Raw genomic sequence first — 27,772 nt, forward strand, 5'->3', positions numbered from 1 at the left:
AGTATTCCATGCCCCTGCCTCGTGCCCACCACACCTCTCATTCCATTTCAGATGCTTAGTCCAGCTGGAGCACACATTTACTGGTTGACCTAGCAGACCATTGGGACAGTGGTTATATACAGTTTCAATGCCTTCTTTTTCTTTTTTGTACTCAGTTTTTTGGGCCACCGCATTCCTTTCAGATGAGAGGGGGAGTTGTTACAGGGACATGGAAACTCTTCAGCCTTCGTACTTGAGGAAAGTGAGGGTTCCTCAACTGTAGGGGCAAGTTTGCAGCACCTCTTCGCTTTATTCTAACCAAATGATGTCGCTCCAGTTGTGTGTTTTACCTGAGTTGCTAATATGTATTCTGATGATAGTGTCACCCTCATTCATACCAGGCAAGTGCTCATGATAACTGTGTCTGTTTCAAGTGGGCTTGACTGTACTTCGGTTACTTTTGTGCACTGCCCTATCAGTAGAAAAATTTCCAGCGCACACAGGACAGGGACAAAGAAGAGGACACCACAAGCGCTGTGAAAGAGGAGCTCGCGGTACTAGAAATGAACTGTAGTAAGACTGACATTCGAGCGAGTTGGTAAAGCATGTTGCAAAATTTCCAGCGCACACAGGACAGGGACAGCCCTTGTAGTGTCCTCTTCTTCATCCCTGTCCTGTGTGCGCTGGAAATTTTGCAACATGCTTTACCAACTCGCTCGAATGTCAGTCTTACTACCTATCAGTAGTCTGGGCTGCTGATGTTATCTGTGCAAGTAATTTGTCTAAAATACTATTCCTTCCCTGCAGCTAAACCACTGAAAGAGCACAAGAAAGTGAACATCAAAAACGAGGCTGTGCTAGCCACAGTCGAACCCACCGACATGAGTGTGCCGATGTTGTCACGCACGAAGCTGCTGAAGAGTGAGAAGTCGAGGTTGCGCAGGGAATCCGTGAGGGCATCCCACGAGGGCCCCTGGGGCAGGGCAGGGTCGTCGGTAGCATTCCGTGCCACCCACAGGTGGTAGGCACGGTCCCAGAGCTCGAGCGTCTGCTTCTCCACTTCCAGCACGTGGGACTCGTCTGCATCATCCAGGGCTCGCCGCACCTGCGCATCGTGTGAGAGCAGAGGAACGTTGCAGCCTCATGAGCACAGCAATGTTGTTTGTGCTTCGCAAAGAGTGAAAGACGAACTTACAAATGCATTCAGGATAAAGAATATGATAACAGCAGCTTGTGCGATAAAAAAATTCAGGGGGCACTCTGGCTCTCTAAAGTGCTCCAAGGCGAAATTTCCTGGCGTACTGTTTGGCATTGACTGTGAGACTGTTTGTGCTGTACTAGTGCTTTATTTGACTACACACTTTGACTACACATTACAACTACACACTCTGACTGCCGACTTTGAATGCTTCTTCGGCACGACTCGCTCTCTGCTTTGATGAGCTCGGTTGTATCCATGGCTCTCTTCGCAGTAATGAGGTATAATGTTGTCACCCATGCACACCTTATGCCTCCTGTCGAAGCAGACAACTATTTTATTATTTGTCGTGTGCTCCAAAAGGGTGCGTTAGGCATTCGTGGGTGACCTCATTACTTCGAATCCGTGCACTCTGACATCATAACCATTTCGATCAACCGAAAAGCATGACACCTCTGCTGACAACCTTCTGCCAACATTGATGAGGTATTAAAGGCTTTCGTCTTAATATAATGGTGCTTTAGTGCACTGCATGCACACTGAATGTGAGGAAATGAAGACGAAAAAAAAGAGCGGCTAAGCTAAGCTTGGTTAAAAGAGAGCAAATGCCCAACCAGGCAGTCTCCTGTGAGATGTCAAGATGGGCCTGTGAGACGGCCTGCAGGGCAAAATCCTGTGAGATGCTCAGAGCTAAGAACCAGTAGCAATCTGACAAAAATCAGGAGTAATGTGTGTGTCTCACCGCTCCGCCAATCCACTGGCGCCCGTAGAGGTAGGCATCGCCCAGCATTGAGTCAAACGCTCCCTGGGCATTGCGTAAGGATTCGGGCAGCAGTTCCTGGAGTTCGGGGCTGTTGACGACTGTGTGGTTGATGAGGCTGCTCGTCACCTCCACCAGGTGCATACTCTCCCCATACACCTGGACACACACGCAGCATGACTGACAGTCAATTTGCTGCAGAACAGTGCGGCACTGACCTCGTTCATTTAATGGCCACATCAATTAACTGAAAAGAAAGAGAGCACAATATCGGCTTACTAAAAATTGACAGCAGGAACATGTGGCACATTACACTGGCATTGTGAAGCTTCTACTTTGCATCCTTAGCCATTCTCAGGAGGGAGACAAAGATTGTATGGAATAACCAAGGCCCAAGCCACGAAATTAAGTGGGTGGGTTCCAGTAAGCAGGAACATTGCCCAAAACACGGGTGACGTGAGTGATATAGGTGGGGTAGGAGAAGTTTTGCTTTCAACACTGTTTTTGATGAACACTGATATAAAGATCGTGCTCCGAACACCATATATTCAATGACCTTTTTAACTCTGTTGTCTCCCTCACCAGCATCGTCTTCATCCACACTAAATACTGAGTTGCTACAAGCATGCAGTGCCCCAACATCTGAGATATGCGCAAAAGATATATCAGGACAGAAAGTTGGACTTGAGCTAGGGTATGCACTCGTGATAGAAACAGCGGCATGAAATGGCAGAAGACCAGAGACAACATGACTCGGGACAAGAGCTCAAGAACAATACCTCTGTTCAGAGTAACAGGGACTGGACAAGATACCGGAGCAACAGGGAGAAGTGTCTAACTGCAGCACATAAACCACATATTGTCACCGACAAACGGCTCAAGAAACAGACCAGGTTCTAAGTCGACGAGGTGGGCGTGCCAGCCAGCAGGCAGCTCGAGCGAGGAAGACGACGTTCTTCGAGTACCTCGAGTGCCCAAGGCTTGGCAAATCCCAGCTTAAACAGTTCGGCCGCGGTTCGGCGCCACTGAATGGTTCGTACGGTGGCATTGCTCCCCCTCTCTGAAGGGCACCGACTCGGTGCCGCAGCAGTGGGCAGCACGAACATAAGGGACGCCGCATGTGTCCGGCGGCAGCTGTAGACACGCCTGAAGCGCTAGCGGGCGTGGTACGGCTTCATCCGGGCAACATGGATGACTTCAGAGGTCGGCCGTCTGGAGGAGCGAACTGTTCCTAGGGGAAGAACTTCGTAGTTCACCTCACTGACTTTGCGGAGTACCTCGTAGGGGCCGAAATATCTGCGCAGAAGCTTTTCGGAGCATCCACGCATGCGGATTGGGCTCCAAACCCAGACTTGTTCGCCGGGCTGGTAACTAACAGCTCTGTGGCGGAGGTTATAGCAGCGAGCGTCGTGGGTTTGCTGGTGCCGGATGCGCTGTCAAGCGAGTTGGCGGGTGGCCGTATAAGTACGGGCAAAATTTGGTCACTGCCCACACAATTGCCAGGCATTCCTTTTCAGTGGTGGAATAGTTCGCCTCCGAGCGTGACAAGGTGCGGCTTGCGTATGCGATTACGCGTTCGAGACCATCCTGCCACTGCACAAGGACCGCACCGAGGCCGATGTTGCTGGCGTCTGTGTGCAGTTCAGTGTCGGCTGACACGTCGAAGTGGCCAAGGATGGGCGTACTTTGCAGACGAGTGTGGATGTCTTCGAAGGCCTGTTGTTGCTCCTGGCGATATGACACGCTGAGGTGGCAGATGACACACTGCAATTAACATTGTCATCATCATGCACAAGCGTTTCATGAGTGAAAAGCTAAATGCCTGCCCAGAAGATGCACCATTCAGAGTTCCCAGCAATGACAGGAACCCTATGGGTCACTGGTAGGTGGAGCAACATGAGGGACCCAGTATTATTCCTATGTCTGGCAGAGCCTAGACATGGCACAGCTTTGTCCCGTGAGCCAAGGGCTCAGTTTTAATACTGGCCCAGCATAAGCAGACCACGTTCACACCACTTGAGTAGCAATTACAGATAATGTGCATTCTTTGAACACCCAAAGTGGATAAGTCACTAACTATATGACATTCGAATCTGCCATGTTTTTGCAAGCAAGCTCCATCATTGGATAGTCAGAGTTGCGAATGCATTAAAAATGCAAAATACCTTAGTGCTGGGCGTATGATTTTGAGCAAAGGCTGAGTAGAAATTTCGATGGCAAAACCAAAAAGTTCAACAAAAAGAGTGCATAGCAAAAATGTCCTATAAGGATTTGTATTGGTCCAATACAAAATTCTTACTCGTTTTATACGAGTCCTATTTGAATTCAATCAGTTTTATTTGACTCCCTATTGTACTTACAGAAATGTCTATCGGCCCAATATGCCACTAGCTGTTGGCCAAACACAGAGTCTGCTGGATGCATTAGTCAAAAAACCTGTAGCCGCTGGTCCTGTTCACAAATATCCTTATTGGGCATATTTGACTAATACAACCATTCACATATGGACGTGTGTGAACGCATATATATGTGCCTTCATAACACGCAACAGAAAAACCAGATTTTTTTTCCTTAATTGTTTTCATACGCACCAAATGCGAAATTAATTGCCATCTTTTAATCAGAGTACAAAAGATGCACAGCTACCTTCACCTCATCCCTTAGACAAAAGATGTGGTATGCAAACTGCACTCTTTCACACCACAGTTCTCCAAGATGTAGGTAGCAGATGAGCATTAAAAAAACTGGTGGTACCTGTTTCAGATGTGCACCACGATCTTCCAAGCAAAAACCGCACTGGGCAACATTATCAAGGTGCAAGTGAAATATATAGGTATTGGCATGGCCTCGTATCATGAAGGTGAGAAGCTTATCATTCATGAAGATAAGTGTTTTTATCACAGGCAAAGTATGCGGACTGTTTTCTCGCGCAGCAGACGATGCATATTCTCGTTGTTCGGCCACACTCCTGGGAGCCGAGTGGAGAGATTACAATTGTTTATAAAAAGTTTATGACAATAATAATAGCTAGCAGCTAATGACGCATGTTATGGCATGTGAGCTTGAAAACGCGGCCAAATGCAGCCCTTTCACCCTATAGGTTTTGAGCCTCTGGAAGCCAAAAGCAAACATTCCAAAGTCTAGCCCATGTCACCACTTGTGCTAACATGTGTTTCCTGATGCGGCAAACAGGTAGCGTTTTCACGCTAATTCGGTCTTAAAAGGACAACTTAAAAAGTTATCATCAGTAAGAATGGTGCGATTGCATTTTGCACAACAGATCTGCACAGATTTGAATGGACTACATGGTATGACAAATTCTGGCAAGACAAAATCATCATCATCAGCCTGACTACACCCACTGCAGAACTGTAACAGCTTATTTTGAGCCAACACCAGGGAAGCTGAACAATGATGCAAGTGGGTGCCAATGCTGCCAGTGCAGCAAGCCAGTGAAGACCATCGCAGCTAATAATCCAGTGACTCTTCATCTGAAGTCAAAAATTTTGCCCGCCCTTACGTCGGAGTTTCAAATAGGCCTCATTATCTTGCCAGCTTTAGCTGCTTTATTGTTGCTGCCCCAGAATCATCAATGCACACAGGGGATTACCATATACTATAAGCGCTAGCAGTTACTATCAAAGCAAGAAGGATAAATTACACAAGTGTAAACAATGGCAGAAGACCAGTTGCTCAAAGAAACTGAATCTGCACCTCCCATGGCTCAGTTCTTTCATGATATGGGCAGCTGCTAACCAAACCGGTCGTGCATTTTGTTTTGAAAACTAACAGCTGTATATTTGCGAGGCATCTTCGCAGCAGAGCCATTTCATGATAAACCAGCTCACGCGTGTACAGAGTAAATTTACTTGCTGTGGCAGTTTGCCATGAGGCAGAGTGTGCGTTTCTGATCTCCGACAGCAAATGCTGCAGGTGTTGTATTGATGCCGACTACAATACTGTCTTTGTATCATGAATGAAGAATGTGTCAGCTGCAGGCATGATCTTACGCAGACTGTGAAAGAAATTTTGGTAATGTTGCTGTTTAAAAACACAATTTCAGTACACTTAAAAAGCTATTCAATATTTCTTTATTTTCTTTTTCTTGAAGGCTTTACATTTTTTACATGCAACATGGGGGCAACTATGTGACAACGGAAGTTCTAGCAGTTCGCTTTCTCTGTCATTACTCTAAATTGCGCTGTCCTTTAGCTGTTGAGTAATGTCTGAGGCATATCTGTGCTTGTTATGGCACGGATTTTAAAGACAGAGGAATGGAAGCAGACTTTTAAGGCATAAGCATCTTTAATATCCGTAGCCCCACATCTCCATGCTATTTTGGCATGACAAACATTAGTATTGTTCGCTGACTACTGGAGACCACAAGCTTGTGCTGCAGCCTTCTCGTAATTCTGTAGCATTATGTCTGATAACATGCATCAGTAGCCGTGTTTGGCTGCTTAGTTGTGCACACTTTCATATCGTCCAAGGCAGCGCTCAAAGCTGATCATTATGCGTCCTGTGCTTATTATGCACAGGAAGCATAATAATCATTATTAATGATCCTGTGATCATTATGCGTCCAGCACTTCAGCTACCTCCTTTATTGCAAGGCTACTGACTGCATTGCTATTACACCCAACCTAAGCTCGAGCACATGTAAGCAATGGCTTCTAGTGCCCTGCTACTGCAGGGCACCGCTCTGTTCTAAGCAACATCCCAGAAGAGCTGTGTGTGCCACTGAGTGGCAGGTCTGGTTACTTCAGCCTGTAGTCTTACTGACAACACCAGCGGTTACCACAAGAGTCATCACCTGAAGGCTGTGCACTTGCTCATTTTTCTGAGGAACAGTGTCGTCAGTGCCCATCGAATGAGACATAGTGAGGGCATTGCCTTTAGTACCATGTGCATTTTGGCTAAATGGGCATGCTTTCATAGTGCTCGACATGCAAGTGGCTCACACACATTCACAGAGTTGCAAAAATACTGAAGGCCATGGCTGAAGTGTCATGCTTTGCCTGTTCCTATCTGGATCCTCAAGACACGTGTGATTCTTACTTGAATGCCTTTTTTTTTTTGAAGACTATTATTTCTCATGAAACTACAGTAGCACAGTGTTAGTGATTCTTTCTAAACATGTCTTTTCTCAAGCAGCTTTTTTCAGACACTACCACATTTGGAGCAGGAGTGGCATGAGAGTTGACAAGGCGACGCAGCTTCTAAACAGAAAGTTGTCTGTGCTGATCACGTGTGCCGTGAAGGCGGGGAAAATTTTCCAAATGAAGCAAAATAATTATTCAAAACCTCTGCCTTTGTCCTTGTTTTACTGCCCGATACCAAATCTCGTGGGCCAGTACGCTTATTGGACCAATTAATCTATCGGTGCTACAAGTTGAAAGGACAAGTTCTGTCAAAAGCTCTGGTAGAATACAGCATAGGGAATGGTCACACAACCGATACAAGTGCAACCTTCGCCACTGATGAAAGGAGGAATTTATCCCGTCTGCAGCTTCAGTGTAAAATGAACCAAGCATGGCACCCGCTCCTCGAGATATAGGCATGCATATTATACAACATGTTGCATAAATAATCAACTATGGCCACTGGGGATTTTGTTACATGAACAAAGCACCTGTGCAGGACATTATGATATAAAATGAGTGTTTATTTCAGTTTTCTTTAGCAAGAGCACTTCTTATACATATTGCAGTACCTTGCACAAGAAATAGAAAAAAAAGCATTGACTGAAAGTGATAATGAGGCCTGTTGTTGACCTAAGCCTATTGTATCTCTTAAAATATTTTTAAGCATAAGTACCTTATTAGAAATATTAAAGAAAACAAATTTCCTGGTTGTGTGCAGATTAGAAGCACATAAACTTTGTGTATACATCTTTTGTGCTGCAACGTCTCAATGTTTTGCAAGTGAGGAACATGACTATGGGGCCAGATTCTTGCCTCCTTAAAAAGGCCAGTGGGGCAGTGGATGGCAAGGCTCTCCACACTCTCCTCAAAGCACACTCATAGACTCCATTACATGTTCTTCCACAAAACTGTGCAAAATCAGAAAGAAACAACTAGCCTGAGTTCTTGGAAGAGGCAACAAGAGGAAAGGAAAATAGGTGAAAGAGGCGATCTTAATGCAAAAGCTTAATTAAATTAGTCCCATTATGAGAAAAGAGAAAAGCCAGCGGCAAGTGTGTGTGTGTCTGTGTACTTGCAGATGGTACAGAAAATCCCAGCAATGGCAAGAAAGATAGGGTGACATCATCAAGCGGTCTTATGACCCACACAGCAAGCCGAGCATCACCACTTCATTCAATCCTATACATGTTGTTCGTCTATATATACTCCCCACTGGCAGACCTCAATGTGGCACCAGTTTTCCCAACACTCGTAAACGTTTCTCGTATAGCGTTCCGGGGGTGTCATACAATTTCTCATTGTACATTGCTTACATGTGCTAGTCAAGTTGGAGGCTAGCTTGCGACAGGGATTCAAACCGATGACATATGCACCTTCAATTCTATGCCTTCCCAGGCTCTTTATGCCTGCGTGTGTGTGTGGGTGCGTACATGCGTGGGGGGAGGTCACCCAAGGACAGAAATGCTTTTGCATTCCCACATGTACACAGTCCTGAGTGTGTGTGCTGAATTTTTTTTCCCTTTCTAGTTTCTGTCCAAAAGATTTGCACTGATGCACTTACTTTCAATCTGAACAAACACACCCCGCAACAAGTGGTTTTGAGCTGCGTTACTCCTACAGCTGGATCTTTCATTCATGTTCCTTCCTGTGCTTAGTTCCCATTCAACCTTTTTCTTGTCCTGTTTGTTTGCATCCGGAGAGCCCACACCACGTTTCTTCATGATTCAAATAAACTAGCCTAGAAGCAATTATCATGACGTGTACAGCACAATGCGAGACACACACTGACGAAAAGATTAACACTAGATGACACACTGTGCTACGTACTGTTCTTCCTTCACAGTGTGCCTCGTGTCACGATATATGCTCCATGATGCTTCCGAAACCAACTATCGTGCCAAAAAATATCTTAATGCAGCAACAAGTGTTGCCTAAGTGCAAGATCTGGCACAACCCCCCCGCCCCCCCCCCATGCTCCCCCACCTTTTCTCCCGAGAAGAGAGAGGAGAAATGAAAAAAAAAGGGGGAAGAGCAGGGTGCAGACACACACCTGCAGAGCAAGGAAGATGGTGCCCACGGTGGCCATGAGGAACACCAGCAGCAAGATGCCAATGGTGGTGAGCGAGTCGATCGACGTCTTCAGCACAGACACCATCTGCAGGGAGAGCATGTTCACAAAAGAAGAGTTGGAATTTCCGCAGAAACTGTGCAACCCTTGCCAGTGTCAGAACTGTAATCAAAGACTGAGCAGTGAAGAACATGACGCCTGCTTTCCTTGCAATGATCAAGTCACACAAAACAGTGACACCTTTTAGGATAAGACACAAGACAGCACACAAAACAGTGACACCTTTTAGGATAAGACAGCACATCTTATCAAATGACTGCATGACTGCATCTTCTAATGACTGCATAATGATGATAAGCATGCTTAAACTCGTTCAACCCATAGCACCGGGATATGATGATGGGGTCAATACACATATAGCAAAGTACAACCCAACGCACACCTCGATGCAAAAAAAATTGAGAGCTCAATCTAAATGTGTAATAAGAAATCTCTAACTTCATTACAGGCTACCAAAACAAACATGTGGTGCACATCTGCAATTAAAGTGGCCCGAAAGCTGCGACTGGAATCGTCATTCTAGAATTACGCTGAAGCAAGCACAACAGCAACCGTTGTAAAACACCTTATGCTATCTCTCATATGGACATTGTGACTGCGTGAACGACAAGGGATGAAAAAAAAAACAGACCGCGTGAACGACAAGGGATGAAAAAAAAAAACAGACAGGATGGAGCACTTATCTGTGTTCGTCCAGTTTGTTTCTTTCTTAGTCCCTTGTCATTCGCACGGTTGCAATAGGCATAAAAGTACGAACCACCAACTAGCCCGCAACTAGTTGCAATGGCTACTTCGCAACAACCCAGACAACACCAAACATCCGTAGGAGGTCCCAAAAATGTACGCACATCCCACATCCCTAACAGGACGTCCCTGGGACATCCGTATGAAGACCGCACTGGGATTACCCCGGAAACAGTCGCGGCTCGAACGTTATACGGACATGACGTCCGTATAAAAGCCGCGGTGTGATCATGCCGAAAACAGTCGCAGATCGGATGTTATAAGGAAGTGTTTATGTTCATAGGGTCTGAATCGTGCAGATGGCCATACACTTCTCATGAGCGCTCGAGTGGCACTCTCCACTGTCCTTTTCCGACGTCTTTGGCTAGCGCGCTTGATACAGCTGTTTGGAACAAGTAAACAATAATCCATGCGATTTATAAGCACAAGGTGTCACCAAGTAATACATAACCCAGTACTTATTTTTTGAAAGAGCCAAAAAAAAAACGTTAAAAGCAGGACGAAAATAAGCAATTCCAAAAGGGCCATTAGCTGAATACAGAAACCCTAAACTTTAAAACTTCGAAATTAGGGCAGGGCGACATATCTGAACCTGGCTCATATAGTCTAATTCTCGTTTTGTTATAGCTATCGAGGGTGTGCTTACACAATCTTCTCCTACAAGCTCACAACATAACCACCTTGAAAGGTTAATAAACGTAGCGCAAAGAGACGAGGACACAGAAAAACAGACAACACGGCGCTATAACCATGGCTATAACCACCTTGACGCCAACTGTAATTCCCGCCTTCCGACCATAACAGCCACTGACGACGTCAGTGACACCACAGCAAAAACAACTGGCCACCTGTTCGTGCTCTTAAAGCAGTAATCATAAAAATTAATAACACACATCCTTTTTTGCAGTTACTTTTTATTTTATTTAGGATCACAGTTTTATTTTTGTCTTAGGTGCATGTTGCATAAAAAGCCTCTTTGCTCATTAGCTCAATGACACCACCATCGTCATCGCACCATGGCACTGAAACAATGCAAGCATGGAATGCAAGTTATATTTGCTTAGCTTGGTGGATTGAGGCGTGTATTAGCCCGTTTTCCGTTTTTTGGACCAACATTTCAGGTAATTATTGACGTTCCTACTGTATGTTAGTTGCGTAACGAGTGTATTTTTTTCCAGCGGCGGGAAACACGGATGGCACATGCGGCAAGTTAAAGTAAGTGGCAGTCGGTAGTCCTTGCCTGGTGTGTGAGCCGTGTAGCGTGATTTCTAGCTTTTGAAGTAATTTTAGCGGTGGTATTAAAGTTCAGTGTCACTGATGCTGGCTCAACATGAGCAGAAGCTTACTGGTGACAGCATAATGGCTACGGTGTCGAGGAGTACTGCTTACAGGCGTGCACGCCGAGAGGCACGTCGTGATATCGAGTTAATAGCGTCGGCTACTGGCGATGGTGTTCCATACGACCCTTATTAATCTGATCCGTGTGCTGCTGCAAAGCCGCAAGAACAACTAGATCCTAGCTCGTCGCATGTTCCGTGCCTTCAACATTCGACTGAATGTGCGCCTAAAGTTCCTGTTTTAATTTTGATTTGGTTTATTGGTTTGTTCGGGTTGAACGTCCCAAAGCAACTCAGGCTCTGAGGGACGCCGTAGTGAAGGGCTTCGGAAATTTCTACCACCTGGGGTTCTTTAACGGGCACTGACATCGCACAGTACACGGGCCTCTAGAATTTCACCTCCAACGAAATTCGGCCGCCGCGGCGTGGATCGAACCCTCATCTTTCGGGACAGCAGCCGAGCGCAGTAACCACTGAGCCGGGGCGGGGTTGTTTTAATTTTGTATTCTGTTTATAACTGTTGCATGCGCACAGATTTTCTTTGATTGGTTTGTAACCTAGATATATATAGTATTGAAGAGAACTATTGCAATTTCATTTGAACTATATGTATTGTTTGGGCGTTTTTCATCCAAAAAATGAGGTCATGCATGTTTTTACATATGAATTTTTTGTTGGCAAGGGCCAAATCTGCCCCTGTGTCATATGGAGGACTTATAATGGAGGGCATATGCATGTTTAATTGTACCACCTAGAGATACTTCACAACAGCATGCCAGCTGCCTTCAGTATGGTAAAAACTGACTATAGCAATAGAGTTCCCCACTGTTAACTTGAGAAATCCTGATTTTATTTTCTTGGTCTGATTTCGAACCTAATTCTGTTTTGATCTAGAGAAATCACATGACTGTGCAAGATGGAGACACTGCAAGAGAAAAGACATCTCGCATTCTGCGAAGTATTCTAACATCTGAACTGGCTCCTAGCTACAGCTGGTATGGCACCAAGGGAAGAACAGGCTCTGTGAGCTGAATATATGCAAAATCATGTGTAGTAAGTATTATTTGGAGGAAGCTATTTCAAATCTTAAAGGAGCACAGATATAAAATTTTAAACTCAAATAAGGGATCCGATCTGTGTCCTGGGCACAAAGGGTTTTACTATTCCAAAAATTCACCGATTCCACATGCCAAAAATCATTGACAGAGGAGCTGTTAGCCAATGCTGACATCAATCATCTATATTTGGACTGGTTGGCAGAGTCACTAGCAAAACATGGGGTAAGTCCTAACCATGCCATCACATGATGCCATAATCAACGTTTTTAGATCCCTTTCAGTTTGAAAGCTGCGGTGCGCGGATTGTCGCCTTTCCGTTTCCTTCCGTGCGGTGGCGCTCGCCACGCTGTTTGCCCGACCAGCGTGGCCCTTCGCGTCTACGCCATGGTCACCGCCGCCTGATTTGGAGCAGCCAGCAGATATCAGCATGGAAGATATCAGCTGTCCTGTGCCAGTTGTTGGCAGTGACGCTTATCTTACAGTATACAAAAGCTTCAAGCAAGGGTGCTTAAAGCATCCCACCAAAAAGATGCTAGAGTTTACCAACATTGTAAACAAAGCAATCCCGATTTCTTTGAAGGAAGGTCCCGTTTTTGAAAGGGACGTTTTTTGGGAGCTGCTAGACGAGCTTGAATTGCAAAACCTTGTTCGGCTTGGATGTGCAGAGCATATGGCCACTTTTACATGCCAAGTGCTGCATTTTGTCATAGTGACACGCATCAACTTCTAGGCGAGAGATGTGAACCATCGGCTAGAGAACAGAGAAATATTGCCATTGCAAATAAAAAAGCTCGCCTTCAAGTAGCCATTCCCTCCGTGCTTCCGACTTAGTGTGTCTGCATTTAATGCTTGTCTGTGTTCAATGAAATTAACATTCTAAAAATGAAAGTGCAGTACGCTGCTCCTGTCTGTGCTATCATTGCAAATAAAAAGCTCTTCTATAGTTATTCCCTCCCTGCATCCAGCTAAGTGTGTCTGCATTTATACTTGTGTTCTCTGAAATTGGAATTCTAAAGAACCTGCAAAATGCTGCTCGCATGTGCGGTGCTTCGTTGATAATATAGCGCGGAATTTCGTGACTGATCTAGAAGCGGAACATCGCTAGTTTTATCCTTTCATTAATGTTTCGTGCATTCTCCCGAAGAAATATTGATAGCTCTACTCCAACATACGCATATCATCAGCGCTAAACGTTGCAAACGTGATGCGATAAATCGCAATGCAAACGATTGGTTTTTTGCGAACTGGCATCATTCTGCTCTTTATCTCACCCTTACTAGTCAGGCGAAACATTTCTTTAACCATGAGGCTGAAGTTTCAACGTGACAGCTCCAAAAGTACAGCAAATTTGAGTTCGACGTGTTCGCTCCCAATGTTATCGCGGATGAGAACAGGCTGTCACAGCAACTGCCAAGCGCGAGCGCTCCGGCGCCTCCGGGCCGACAGCGACAGAAGCGCCGCGTGGTGAGTGGAAGCGGACAGGGGCCGCTTTCTCGGGCGCGGCGCGGGGGAGCTTGCAAACTGAAAAGGATCTAAAAACGTTGGCCATAATGGACTCCAGCACTGGCATTTACCTGACAGAGACCAAAAGTACTCATATAAAACAGTTTAACTGTTCACACTGTGGACTAGATATTTAAGCTCATTTCCATGATTAGTGGGCTTTTACGTCTCATTAAAAGCAGAAAAATGAACACCCCAAAACACTATGTCTATATCCCTTTAAGACTTCGAATATAAATCAGATCACAGAATCAATATCTACATTAAGTGTTTATAATTGAATTTGTAGGTCTTGGTAGGATTGCGTCAAGACCAGTGATATTGCTTCGAAAAAAAAATGCCAAATTTTCCTTGTTTATTTTCAATCTGCACATTCACGCACTTCACAACTAGCCACATGGATTTTTGTTGTCATCTGGTTCATTGACTCATTGCTGCAGTGCCATGAATGTTACCACAGGTTGGAACAAGCTAGAATTACAGCTTTCATAGCGTGCATTTGGGATTGTTTTCACACTGCCTGCACAGAAGGCTTGGTCCAGCAATGGAATTGGTAATAAGATGTGTTGAAATATGCCATCCTTTGTTACTCAAGCCCATGCCCTTTGCCTGCTGGTTCAAAATTAAGGAAATGCAGTAAAGTTTGGGTACAAAAATTTTTAGAGGTGAGATATATCTTTTTATAAAAAATACATAACATATATACTCTCATTCATATATAGGTTGCCTAACCGACCAGCAGACCTCAACTCGGGCACAGCAAACTACGCTGAAAGAAATCGAAAAGGCAGCCATGTCATTGTTTCAGCATGCAACTGAACGGGTAATGCGCAAGAAAACTGGCGAACAAAGCTGTGCTCCTGAGCAAAACTGAATGGTGAGTGTGTTGCTAGTGTGCTACATTTTTTGTTGATATTAACATCTTGGGTCGAGGATTTTTCATTCGAAACTGTTGATATTTTTCCTGTGACATTGTGCTGAGAGGTGATTGATTTTGAGAGAGCACAGAATTCAGTAGATTATTTCAATATATACTGTGAAAACTTCTGCATATCAGCCTGTGTAGTTAGGTAGAATCATGAAATGTATCTTTAAGTTAACTTGGGTATTCGTAGCCTGCTAAGTCCTCACGCACCTCTCTTTACTTGGCCGTCTGTTTGTGGTGGTTTTACTCCTGGAAGTATGTACATTTACTTGTTCAAGGATTAATTCCTTGCCGCAAGTACCATTTGGTGCCAACACCATGTGAAGGTGCTGCAATTTGTATATTGTGCTGCAAGTTTTTTTTTTTTTTTCAAATGCAGTCAGTGATTTAAAAAAAGGTGAACTGAAAGAAGTGTCTATATGTATTGGGTCTTTTTTGTCTTCCTTCCAGCAAGGCAGCCTATTTCAGCATTGGCCCAGGTGGCAGGATTTCTGCTTTATATGTATACACGACTCTTCTTTTCGATGACGCTATAGCAGAACCGAAAAGAAGACTGCCTAGAATGAGAAGCCAAGCAATATCTTAAAAACGTGTCACTTTATTGATACCTAGCAGTTGTAGTTTACTTAAGTGTCTAGAAATGCGATGCTTTGTGCATGAACAATTTTTTTTTTCTCTGACCAAGCTGGGCATTTTGTTGCCCATCTGAAATTTGCTTGTATCGAGCTATACTTGCTGTTTTGGTCTCTAGTCCCACTATGCTTGTGTAAATTTGTTCCTGACTCCTACTACTAGAGTTATTTTTCACCCCCATAGTGCGTTTGCATTGCTGTTCCAGCAAAAAAAGAGGATATGTGGATTTTAATGACTTTTATCGTCTATGTAAGAGACGACCATAGTTCCTGTGGCTTGTAGCGGTCTTATAACTTGTTAATGTTAATATCATACTATATGCAGCGTGTTTTAGATTTTTTTCTTCTGGCCGTGCTAGTTGCCTTAAAGGGCCACTGCCCAGGGTCCGGACATTTTTGAAAAACAAGCCCACTGCATAGATGAGGCATCGAAGATAACCTCTGCAAAATACTAGAGCCATGCGCGCCGCGAAAAGCTGCGAAAATTCAAATCAAAGCCCGTTCGTTCTTTCCTTCCTTCAAAAATGGGCCCGGCCCACTACTCTGCACCCCGCTGACGTCAAAGGGGGCTACTTTCGCTAAAGGCACTCCATTGGTGCATCGTTCTGACTGACGGGAGAAGGTTGGGCGTAGCCTTGGCGTCGCGTCGTCTGCACAAGGCTTTCCGCAGCGCCTTCTGTTCTGGCTCATGCCTACAAACACGCATGAAGGAACAAAAAAAAAAAATAAACTGCGGAGGGAGCGTGCGGCGACAGCCTTGAACCCTAGCCATAAAAAGTAAAAAAATAGTAAAACTGAGGGAGTTAATTCGCCCCCCCCCCCCCCCCCCCCCCGCCGTGATCACGTCACGAGACGCTCTGCGTGCGCGCTCCTTCTCAGTTTCTTTTCTTCTATGCGAGCCCCCCAAAACAAGGTTTTAATTAGTAGTGCAGCAGAGCCTTTCCCTCGCTCGCCCACTTGACCGCTCCGCACACACACCGCTTATCTTTCGTGCATCTTGCGTACGCCTTGACTCCAATGAATGACATATGCTTTGGAGCGGAGAAAAGACACAAACACACAGAACACAAACACGCATGGAGAAAAGCAAACGGGCGGTTGCCGGGTCCGCGCTTCGCCGTGTGTTTCGAACACAACCGACTTCCGCCCCTCCGCTCGTGAAACGGTGGGGAGGCCTAAAAGAAAATGAAAAGGTGGCTCGTTAACTGGGAATGACAAACAGATGTATGAAAGGATGCGCTCGCTAACAAGTCTAGGTGGTCGAGCCGATCGCGCCTCTCGATCGTTCAGTGTGCGGAGAAAATGCAAAAACCAAGAAAAGAATTCTATTGAAGGCGGGGCCATGACGTCGCCCTGTGACGCACTCCACAGACACCACGCCTCCGGCTTACACCGGAGAAGGAAGGGGTGATTTTGCCTTGCCGAGCCTACTCGACGAGGAGCGGGAGAGAAGAATTTCGAGGAGGGAATGGAAGGAGAGGAGGCTCGCTCAAAGAGAGGTAGAGAGTGTCTGCTGCGCTGGGGTGGGCACGGGCCCTTTAAAGCCCATCTACTCCTTATGCACACTTATACGTGCTTTTTATTTCTAGTCCTGTGCTTGCTGAAATGTGAGTCTGAATGGTAGTGCTTGTGTCAATATTTTAACCTCTGATCTGTGTGCATTTATTGCTGTTATAGCAAAAAAAGGCTCATTTGTGATTTAATAATCTTTATTGTTTTGAGTGAGACAAGCATAGTTCCTGTACCTTGTAGCAGTCAGACAACATGTCTTATTTTAGTCATTCGACATGCAGCTTGACTGAAATGTTTATCTTGCCTTGTTGTTGTTGTTTATGTCGGCTAATTGCCTTGAAGGCCACCTACTACTTATGCACAGCTATATACCTGCTTTTGTCTCTAGTTGCCTGCTTGCTGAAATTTGATCCTGACTGTCGTGTCCGGTCGCTGTGTTGAATGCAGCGAAAGACGCACACGGTACTTTTAGACTTCGTTTATTTAGAGCCGATGAGGGTGCGACCAGCGTCGACCGAGGCAGTAGCCGAACTGGCCGCCCGAAGAAAGGAGGCAGCTGAGAAGCGTCCACGGGAGGGAGTGGCTTCCCAGAACAGGAGGAGGGTGCGGGGGCGCACCGTGGGGGGGCATCGGGTGACAGCGTGCGACGAGGGGCAAGTGTCGTTAGGAGGAGGATTGAGTGGTCGTTAGGAGGGGGCGCACACACACAAAAGCAATATGGGGACACAACACTTCCTTCCCCCTTAGAAAGTTGCCTGGTATCGTGCAGGGGGTCGGCGCTCACGCGTGGAGGCGCGCTGGCTTTGTGCGCTCGGGGGAGAAACACTTGTAGGCTGGCTGTTGTTCGCTGCGTCTCCTGGGTCTGTCCTGGGCGAAGTCTCTTCTTCCGGGAAGAGGTGCCAGGCTATGTGGGAAAATGGTGCACGTGTTCTCTCCGCTGGCGGACAGCTCTCAGACGGCGTCGTAAATCTACGCAGCTGGTTGAGATGTCGGCGTGCTACTGTGCCATGTATGTTGACGAGCCAAGAGCGCAGGCCTATGCGTCTGACAATTGTAGCTTCCTCCCAGCGTGGCTTTTTCAGAAACTGTCGGGCGAGGACGCGCTGCCCCTCATTAAGCGTGCCGCAGCGCGGAATTGCTTTTTCTTCCCGGAACGTCTCTGCCTTTGGCTCGGGGAGGATGGCTGTGAGCTGGGTTCGCATTTCACGCTCGAACATCATTTTCGAGGGGGTCTCGCCTGTTGTGCTCTGAACCGTCGTGTGCTGCTTGAAGAGAAAGCGCGCAAGGCGGCGCTGCAGCGAGCCTGTCTGATCTCTTTCAAGGGCGCGTTTTAGCTCGGCTACGTAGCGCTCGGCTTGTCCGTTTGTCGCTGGGTGGTAGGGGGCCGATGTAACTGATGAGATCCCGTTGTCGCGATAAAACTTGAGGATCTCCGCAGACACAAACGGTGTTCCGTTGTCCGACACTATCTTGCGCGGCAGGCCGAACGTTGCAAATAGTGATCGGAGGTTGTCAATGACTGCTGCCGAAGTCGTCTGTCCCATTTGCCTTATCTCAAGCCACTTTGTGTAGGCATCTACGACCACAAGGAAAGTGCAGCCCTCAATTGGTCCTGCAAAATCAATGTGCAGTGTGTGCCATGGTGTGTCTGGCTTTTCCCATTCTGGGACAGGAGCTTTCGGCGGGGCGCTCCGGCTGCTCTGGCAAGGCTTGCATTCTCGCACCACTGTTTCGATGTCGTTGTCAATGCCAGGCCACCACATGTAGCTTCTGGCACACTTTTTCATTGCAACGATGCCCCGATGTCCGGCGTGGATGAGAGACATAGCTTGTGCGCGTAGTTCTCTCGGCATCACAACTCGGGACCCAAATATGATGCAGCCGCGATGGGTGCTCAACTCTGTAGCTCGCCTGCGGTAAGCGTCGAAGTTGTCCCCTTTGAGTTTATGCACGTTGCCTTGTTGAACAGCTGTGTAAACTAGCCGGAGAGCTGCGCACTTCTGCGTAGATGCTGCAACTGTGCCTGCTGTAAGCGGAGGTTCTGGCAGTGCTTCGAACATCAGAACGTCTCCTGGTGGAAATGGTTCGTCAACAGTTGCGTCGAGTGGCAGACGGCTTAGCGCATCGGCGTTTTGATGTTTACTGCATATCATCACGCCTAGTGGAGAAAACCAGTTTCTCCCTAGAAGGCTTGATCCTGTGCCCTTCACAACAAGCAGAGGTAGCGTATGGGTCTGGCCGTTGTAGTTAACGTGCACGTTGGCAGAGCCCAATAGTGGCAGATTCTGTCCTGACCACGTTCGCAGGTGCGTGTCGTCTTGTTGCAGGGCGGGTGCGTCAGTTGGCCATGAAGTTCGGAACGTGTCCTCACTGATCAGAGTACAGGCTGCGCCGGAGTCCACCTCGAACTTAATCAGCTGGTGATGTACGCTTACTTCTGTAAAAATCTTCGGTCGCGTGCCGAGATTCATGGTGTTCAGGTCGTACAACACAGATGGTGTTGCTGATGTTGTTCCATGGAGATCAGATAGCGGCGTATTCTCTGAGGCGTTGACGCTGTGATTAGGCTGGGAAGGTGACTTTATCTTGGCAAGTCTCCGTTTCGTAATGCATGCTCTTTCGATATGCCCTCGCTTGTGGCAAAAATTACACGTGGCTGACTGGAATCGACATCCCTGGGGGTTGTGTTGGTCGTCACACCGCCAGCAGCGTTGTGCCTTTTTGACCGATTTTACAACAACAGAAGGCTTGCGCACCTGGTTGCTTGTCTGGTGTACCGGCTCGGTGTTCCGGCGAATCCCTCTCTGCTGGTGACCGGCGCTCTCCGCTCGAACGGCGATGTCGTAAGCTTTGCTGAATGTGAGGTCCTTCTCAGCGAACAGGCGCTGCTGCAGTGACTCGTCACTCAGTCCGCACACAAATCTGTCGCGTAACATCACGTCCAAGGGAAGCATGGTGGTGTTAGCAGAAGAAGCTGCGTCTCCCTCCTGCCCGGTAGCTGTTGTCGACAGCGTTCCAAAATTGCAGTCGGCAGCGAGCTTCTTGAGCGCGGCTACGTAGGCGCTCACAGTTTCTCCTTCCAGTTGATCTCGTCGTTGGAAGCGAGCCCGGCTGTAGACCTCGGATGGCCTTGGGTCGTAGTGCTTTTGCAGCGCTTTTACGATGTCGTCGTAAGACACTGCCGCTGGTGTGCTTGGCTGAATAAGGGCGCAGACAGTATCGTAGGTCTGCTCCCCGCACAGCGTCAGCAGGTTGGCCCTCTTCAAGGCTGGGTCTGTGATGTTGTTAGCTTCAAAGTAGAACTGAAGGCGTCCAACCCACGATGACCACGATGAGCCGTTGAACTCTGGTATCTGATTGGGAAACCCTCGCGTAGCCATGGCTTGTCAATAGCGTTGCGTAGCGCGGGTCGAATCCACTTTCTCGTCGCCACTGTCGTGTCCGGTCGCTGTGTTGAATGCAGCGAAAGACGCACACGGTACTTTTAGACTTCGTTTATTTAGAGCCGATGAGGGTGCGACCAGCGTCGACCGAGGCAGTAGCCGAACTGGCCGCCCGAAGAAAGGAGGCAGCTGAGAAGCGTCCACGGGAGGGAGTGGCTTCCCAGAACAGGAGGAGGGTGCGGGGGCGCACCGTGGGGGGGCATCGGGTGACAGCGTGCGACGAGGGGCAAGTGTCGTTAGGAGGAGGATTGAGTGGTCGTTAGGAGGGGGCGCACACACACAAAAGCAATATGGGGACACAACACTGACAGATAGTGCTTATGTTAATATTTTAATCTCTAATCTGTGTAGTTGGGTTGTATTACTGTTATAGCAAGAAAGGTCATTTGTGTTTTAAGAACATTGATTATTCTAAATAAATAAGTTCCTATACCTTATTGCAGTCACATAATTTGACTCATTTTAGCTATGCTACGTGCAGTGTGATCGAGATTTTTTCACCTCTGCTGCGTATGCTTGTATTGTTTCAGTAAAAAAAAGTTGCATTTGTGTTTTTAGTTTGGTTTTTTGGCGTTTTACATCCCAAAGCGACCCACGCTATAAGGGATGCCATAGTGGAGGGCTCCAGATAATTTCGACTACCTGGGGTCCTCTAGCATGCACTGACATCGCACAGTACACTGGCCTCTCAACTTCTCGCCTCCTTCGAAATGGGACTGCCATGGCTGGGATCGAACCTGCGTGTTTTGGGTCAGCAGCCGAGCACCATATGACCAGTGAGGCACTGAGTGGCATATTTGTGTTTTGTTGCGTTCATTATTTATAAGACAGTCATGTAATATTTATGCCTTACAGTATGCCGCTACTGTTTGTTTTAATGTCATGCCCTTTGCAGTGCAATTAATATTTTTTGTTCTGACCAAGATAATCATCCCGAAGCCTGTTTAGACCTTACATGACTTATATGTATATACCTGCTGTTTTAGCCGTATAGTTATTTTGCATCTCTCTATTTTGCAACTCTGCATCTGGGGTTGGCTTGGCTACTTATTGTATTGGAATCCTACTGCTTCAAGTCTGAAAACGTGATAATTTTGGCTAATACTAACCAGACAAGGTAAACAAAATTAATGAAGCCTATTACACACACTGCGAAGGAAGGTCTACGTGCACACCATCCATGACCTTGCTCTCAATAACGAGAAATGCCTGAGAGGAGCTGTTAAAGCTGTGTTAGTGCTTCCTTTATGTGAATTGTTCTGTTTCATGTGCTGTTATTAAAAATAAAATTCAGCTGTGAATCAGCATTCGGCCTGATCATCAGCATGCCCTATATATTTGAATAAAACTATTTTAGCCAAAGCTTTGTGTTTTAAATCACTGTGCAGCATAATCCAGGCCTGTGTTCTAACTTTGTGTCATTTTTACTATAGCATTGCTCTCGGCCATATGCAATTGGCCGAAATGCCAGAAGCTGAAGCTGGTTCTGTTGCGGCTATGAGGCACTGCTTCTGCTTCTGGTATTTTGGTCAGTCATGCGTCACCAGTAGCGACACTTTTGAAAAGGACACGAGGTTATATTGGGTCCTGGCCGAGGAAAAAATAAAAATAGTAACGTCCTATTGCAGTCCTGTGAAGGTCCCAAAAATGTACTCGTCAGACATCCGAAGGACTTCTTTCGGCGTTTCACTTCGGATGTTTTCAGGATTTTTTCGGGACATCCGCGGGATGTGCGTAAAGTCCTGCCGCGGACTTCCCAAGGACGTCCTTAGGATGTAGGTGTGTTGTCTGGGGACTGCTTGAGTTCACAGCTCACACCAGTCTCCTTTAGCCCAAGTGCACTGTGCTTTCGATTCAGTGCTCACTAAGTTTATGGCCAGAGATCTGACTGCTGGGTCTCAAATAGTCAAAGGGACACTAGAAGACAACTACTGCCTGTAATCCACTGCATATCGCACAAGAGCCTCCACATACTTCAAGCTTCCAAAAAAAGAAAGCACTTCATTTACTCTAGACACATTATGACAACAAAGAACAGTAACAGTACTGCTGCTCTTAAGAGTCTCCACCAACAAAATAGGCACATCTGTCCTGTTTGAGAAGCAGGTGCAGATATATCTGCAATGACAGAAGCCAACTTCCAGCTTATTTGCCATGAGCACAGCCCTCACTGGCAAATAAGCAAAGCAGCAACACACACCCGCTTGTCCCCCTCACGCAGCAGTCGCAGCAGCCCGTGAACGGGACCCGGGAAGAGGGCCTGGCTGCGCTCTTCATACCAGTTCCGCAACGTCCAGCACAGGTTGCGCGTCTGGTCCCGCAGGCAGCTCCACAGGTTTAGATGGCTTCCTGCAATGCCACCCGTCGTTACATGCTGCGCAGCAGAGTTGAGCTGGTCTACACTCCGCAATAATTTTTTCTGGTACTGGAGTAGAAGCTACGTAGCCAAAACATGCCCCCTCTTTATGTCCAGCGGAATACGGTACCTACCTGTAATTATTAGGTTTCTTCTAAAACAGTATACTGTCAGTACAGTCGAGCCCACTAATAACGGCTGCAGTTATAAAGAATACTCGCTTATTATGAATGAGGGCGGTGCTACCATTGAAGTATGAAATAGGGCACTGGCATTGCGTTTCAGATACAATGAACACCTGTGGCTTCACAACTCAGTTACAGCGAGCAAGGAAGTGCTGGGAACTCGGCCCCTCAGCGAAAACCGCCGCTTCTTGCGGGAACGGAGAGCGATGAGCGTCTCCTGGCATCCGTTTCACCCCTTCACACTTCCTACAAAGAGGCAGCGGGGAGGCAGCAACGCGATGCCGCACGACAGTGCGACTGAACTAAGTGACAGAATGACAATCACAGGCGCTCCTCTCATGTAGCCTTCCCTCCATTGCCAAGAAAAGTGCTGAGTGTAGTCTATGCATTTACACCTGCTCCTCCCAGCACATTCTTTAATTACCCGACGCCAGCCGAAACACACGCAGCGCAAGATTACACAGAGATTCCATTGTTATGAACAGGCAACCTGCAAAGCAGCAGTGAGCATAAGCTGGAGGCCAGAGCTGTTTGCAACTCAAGAAACCCAGAAAGCAGCCAAGTCATGTGGGTAAAAGCTACAGAACACCTCTGCTCCTTTCCGTAACTTCTTGTATAAATTGCCACAAGAAGAAAATGAGTGCAAAACACCAAGGGAGTTGCATAACAAAATTAAATTTTTTTATTTTAACACTGCCATCACAATGCTGCAGGGTTAATCAGAGGACAAGGCAGACAAATATGCAAGGGCCCCCTCGCTAGACTGATATGCTATAGACAAGAGAAATGAACTATACAATGAAACTTGGACCCATCAAAGATGTTTAAAATAATATGGCCGCCACAATAGTGCTTTATATCGCTTCACTGCTGCTCTCAAAATGCTTTTTGGCGACCCCACTAAACACTTAACTTCAATACAAGTGATCTTGATCATGCTATCACTTATATCCAGTTTTCTATATTTTTTTCTTTCGCACTACTTTTGCAATAGAGAACACTACTTTTACAACATCCGTGCAAGACCTGCTCTAAAGATCAGTTTGCTGCTTTGTTACCACACCTAGAGTAGCATATTTAAGAGCTGCCATGATAAGCTTTTATTTAACTAGAATGTTTGACGACAATCAGCAAACTCGCTGCAGCATGCAAGTGAAAAAAACGTAAAGGGATTCAGCGCTGCTGAACTGAATGTCGAGTGATAGAAACGATACAGACAATGCGTCGCCTTATATATACGAGCGTGCCCATCACCTGATGTCACGTGATTATACGCAGCTGGTGCGGTGGCGCGCGCATGGCCGGGGGCTGCCATTTCCCTCCTCCTCACCTCTTTGCAGTGAATTTTTCAAGGGCTCTGCACTTTCTTCCTCACATCCTATGACGTCACCATACCTTGCCCGGCTGGGAGCTTTGGCACTGGGCGACCGAGCGTTGAATCAAACGTAACCAGCGTTTCACTGAACAGATCAAAGTGCACCAGCATTCTATGCAGAACCTACTTTCATGCCCTACACATGCGATGCCGGCAGGCGCTTTCCCGCCCCACTCGGTCAAGGTGTGTGACGTCACGGAGGGAGTTGTGTCATGGAGGGAGTACGCAGCACACCTGAGATGCCTCCTTTCCTCCTTTCCGCAACGCGGCGACGAAGCGCACAGGCTAGCGCGCATGCGGCAACTACCCTCCTCCTTCTCTACGCAGCACGCACAGTGATTACCCTCTCAACTCTCTTCCCCCCGCAGCTGGCATGTGGGACGTACATGACTACAAACACGTGCGGCTCTATAAAGGTCAAATTGTGGAACCAGAGGTCATATGCTGAAACTTGCCAGAGGGGGGGGTCATGATAGAGGTAGAGCTATTGCTCTAAAATGCTGACCATGAACCCCAGCATTGTGGCTTTCAAGTTCCTTTCCTTAAATCTTTGATGGCAGCTGGAGCACGCACAACACAAGATCAGACAATCAGTAAACAGCTTCTTTAAAATTCTTTGAGCCTAGGTTATTTGGCCCACCTCTGTCACCTCGGAACAATTTCTACAGTTTGCACGAAGCACCCTTCAAAAACAGCATACCTCCAGCTGAATGAAAGAACCATCACACTTCCCGTGGTCAGCCCACCAACTCGCCGGCATGCACTCCATCACGCATCAGATTGGCACCTCTTACTGAAATTGGACTGACCACAGCTACAGCTTTGAACAGAGACTGCCATCACACTTGCCCACTCGCTTGACGACCGTGTACAGCAGGGGCACGTAGGTGAGGTGCAGCAGCCAAATGTAGCGCCACAGTTGAGCCAGCAGGCAGGCCCAGACCAGCGTAGACAGGTACAGCCGGCTCATGCCCGCAGCCTTGCACTCCTTTGGCTCTGCACAACGATTTGTAACGTGTCGCGAGACTTGCATCAAAGCTTCTCAAACACTGCCACATAGCAATCAAAGGGCCCCTGACCACCCTCTGGTCGAAAATGTGTTATACCCGTTGGTTGCTAGGCATCATCCCCAAAACGCATGGTTGCAAAAGCTTTTTGAAAGGACATTAATAGCAGAGCCCCAGCTGTAACAGTCAAGCGATTATGCCATGTTCCTCTCCTTCCGCGCCCTCTCCCAGTTTTTTTTCTCTCCTGCCTGGTCAGCTAGCCTCTGCAAGAAAAATTTTACCGCCTCCGCAGATTTTAGAGGGAGGCGTGGAAGTATGTCAAATGCTTAAGTCAACAGCCCCACCTCACCATATTTTTTTTCTTGCTTTTTGATACCCTTTTGTCTATAACTGTACATCATGGCACACCCTGGTAATCCTCCGGCATGTGGGGGCAGCATTAAATTATCGTTCATCACACATTGCACTGAACACTATTACCAAAGCTGCAGCACAGGGAGCAAGCCAAACTGGATGAGCAGTGGTCTCGAAATGGAGTTATACATTAGCTACCTGCGAAAAATGGCTTGGCCATGAGCACTCTGAAATGAAAAAATATGAATGAGGTAAAGGCTATATGGATGGTACAGCCTAAAGAACACGCTGAAGCTTACATGGACTGGGACAAGAAACTAACAACTTTTTTTAGTGTGTGTGTATTGTGTGAAAATGAAAGGCTCGACAGTAAAGCGCAGCACACAACAAGAAGACAACGCGATGTTGTAGAAAGCATGTCATTCTATGATAAGTCAACACGTTGACTACACCCATCCTTCACCCATCAATCAGAATGATGAAGCAATGTAACAGTTCACTGAGATGTCACAGCGAACCCTCAGATGACAGTGTAAAGGGTGAGCAGGTTGGCTTTGTCAAAAGGAAGAGCTTTGATATGAATTTTCAGTGCTTTTTGGGGCAAGCATGGCTCTAATATTGTGCAAAGGCTATCAACAATGCAAGACCTACACAATGCATTTATTTAAAATGTCTGAGACCTTCAACACAATCACAAAGAAGCAACATAAAAATGCGGTGAGAAGGCCCACACCAGCAGTACCCTAAATTTTTTGCCCCAGAAGACCTGACTGGCATTCAAGAAGTGCCAGGGAAACTTTCCTTAATGAAAGGCACGTAAAATTAAAAGTACAGTCGCATGACTCTTCAACCAGTGCCCACATAGTATTGAAGAGTAATACCCGTGCCACACGCACACAAGAAATGGCAGTAAATGCTTAAGGCCTTAAGATTGTTAATGCCATTATTTTCGGAGTTGGTGCCACACGTCCACATTTAATGCCATTATCGAAAGTGACGATGACGATAACGCTTACAAGGTAGTCAAAAGTTTCATCTGAATATAAACATTCCTAATGAGCACAATAGATCGGGAATGTTGTTAAAATGTAATGTAAAAACGATTTTCCAGAAAATAAGGCTGTCCCTGCATTATAAGTTGAAAAAGTAGCCATAAACTCGCATGTCAGCACATAAGTCGAGAGTACCAGTCAATAAGGCTGATTAAAATGGTGCTCTTCACATCGAAAATGCGGTATAGATGCCTCATCTGACTGAAAGTTAAGAATTAACTATTTCCTACTGGTTAGGAAGTTGTTACTCACAAAGCTGCATGCTTTTCTCCGTGTGGAATGGGAACGAGAGTACGCATTGCACGGGTGAATGAGTTGCGGCGAACTCAGTAGGTCGCGAATGGCAGTAAGGCTAATCCCATTAAATTTATGTGTGTGGCACCGCATGAATGCCATTAAAACTTAAGGCAGTAAGCACTTAATGGCATTAAATCTGTCCGTGTGGCATGGGTATTACACATGGTAGAGCATGTATACACATGGTACACATGCTCGCAGCAGCTTTGCTGGCACGAAACCAACGAATACAACAGAAGTAGAGATGCATTTCTTTTTATAAAACAATAAAGATTGATAAAGTATGGCAGCTTAATTTTTTTCAAATTCGGTGTTAAGAAAGTAAAGTCAGCCTCCTGGACATGCAAGCCGCTGCTACCTAACTACTGAGAACAAGTACTCAACAGCAAAGGAAAAGTATAGAAGCCAGGGTTGTTCAGACAATGAAATTGTTGGATTTGATTTTGTAGTATGTTTGACTGTTCTGAGGCTGAGGCAACGAGGAAGTTTTACACTGAAATTTGGTGACCACAAAAACTACACAGTAATTCTGAAGTTGCAGCAATTTCATTATTGAACTTGGAGTTAATAATTTTGCCTAGCTCCTGAAGAACTTCACTTGCTGAATCTGTGAGGATGTTGAAAGAGTCTTCTCAAAGCTGAGACTCTTTACTGAAAATCAACAGGCACAACTAACAAAGAAAACTTAAAGGACACAGTGCCCAGAGCCCAGGTGTTGAAAAAGGACACACATCTCCATGTGTCTGGTGCTGGCTGCTTCCCCTCCCAAGCCAGACAGGCTTC

At 46.5% G+C, this 27,772-nt stretch overlaps 1 protein-coding gene and 1 long non-coding RNA gene across 8 annotated transcripts in view; one reads left to right on the forward strand and one right to left on the reverse strand.

The window, feature by feature from the left end:
* LOC149339112 (transmembrane protein 245) overlaps positions 1–27,772 on the reverse strand; it is an 83,855-nt gene that overhangs the window by 21,446 nt on the left and 34,637 nt on the right. For 3 of the 5 annotated variants that reach the window (XM_089547928.1, XM_089547926.1, XM_089547929.1), the window contains 5 exons: positions 25,129–25,275; positions 22,564–22,712; positions 9,132–9,236; positions 1,920–2,096; positions 857–1,084 (listed from right to left, as the gene is read on the reverse strand). In XM_089547928.1, the coding sequence (XP_089404054.1) occupies positions 857–1,084; positions 1,920–2,096; positions 9,132–9,236; positions 22,564–22,712; positions 25,129–25,275 (806 nt within the window). Of the gene's footprint in view, positions 1–856; positions 1,085–1,919; positions 2,097–9,131; positions 9,237–22,563; positions 22,713–25,124; positions 25,276–27,772 lie in introns of all 5 variants that reach the window. The other 2 variants (XM_089547930.1, XM_089547927.1) reach the window with 1 other exon arrangement.
* Positions 10,882–16,184, forward strand: LOC149339113 (uncharacterized). 3 transcript variants are annotated; one of them, XR_016283483.1, is made up of 5 exons: positions 10,914–11,074; positions 11,132–11,168; positions 12,185–12,343; positions 14,574–14,728; positions 15,227–16,184. It is a non-coding gene; the product is annotated as an uncharacterized LOC149339113 (long non-coding RNA). The 3 variants fall into 3 exon arrangements; XR_016283482.1 differs by having other exon boundaries at positions 10,890–11,074; positions 14,574–16,184; XR_016283484.1 differs by lacking the exon at positions 11,132–11,168 and having other exon boundaries at positions 10,882–11,074; positions 14,574–16,184.

The sequence above is a fragment of the Amblyomma mixtum genome, chromosome 6 (assembly GCF_055824585.1).
Source record: "Amblyomma mixtum isolate Tamu chromosome 6, ASM5582458v1, whole genome shotgun sequence".
Lineage (NCBI taxonomy): Eukaryota > Metazoa > Arthropoda > Arachnida > Ixodida > Ixodidae > Amblyomma > Amblyomma mixtum.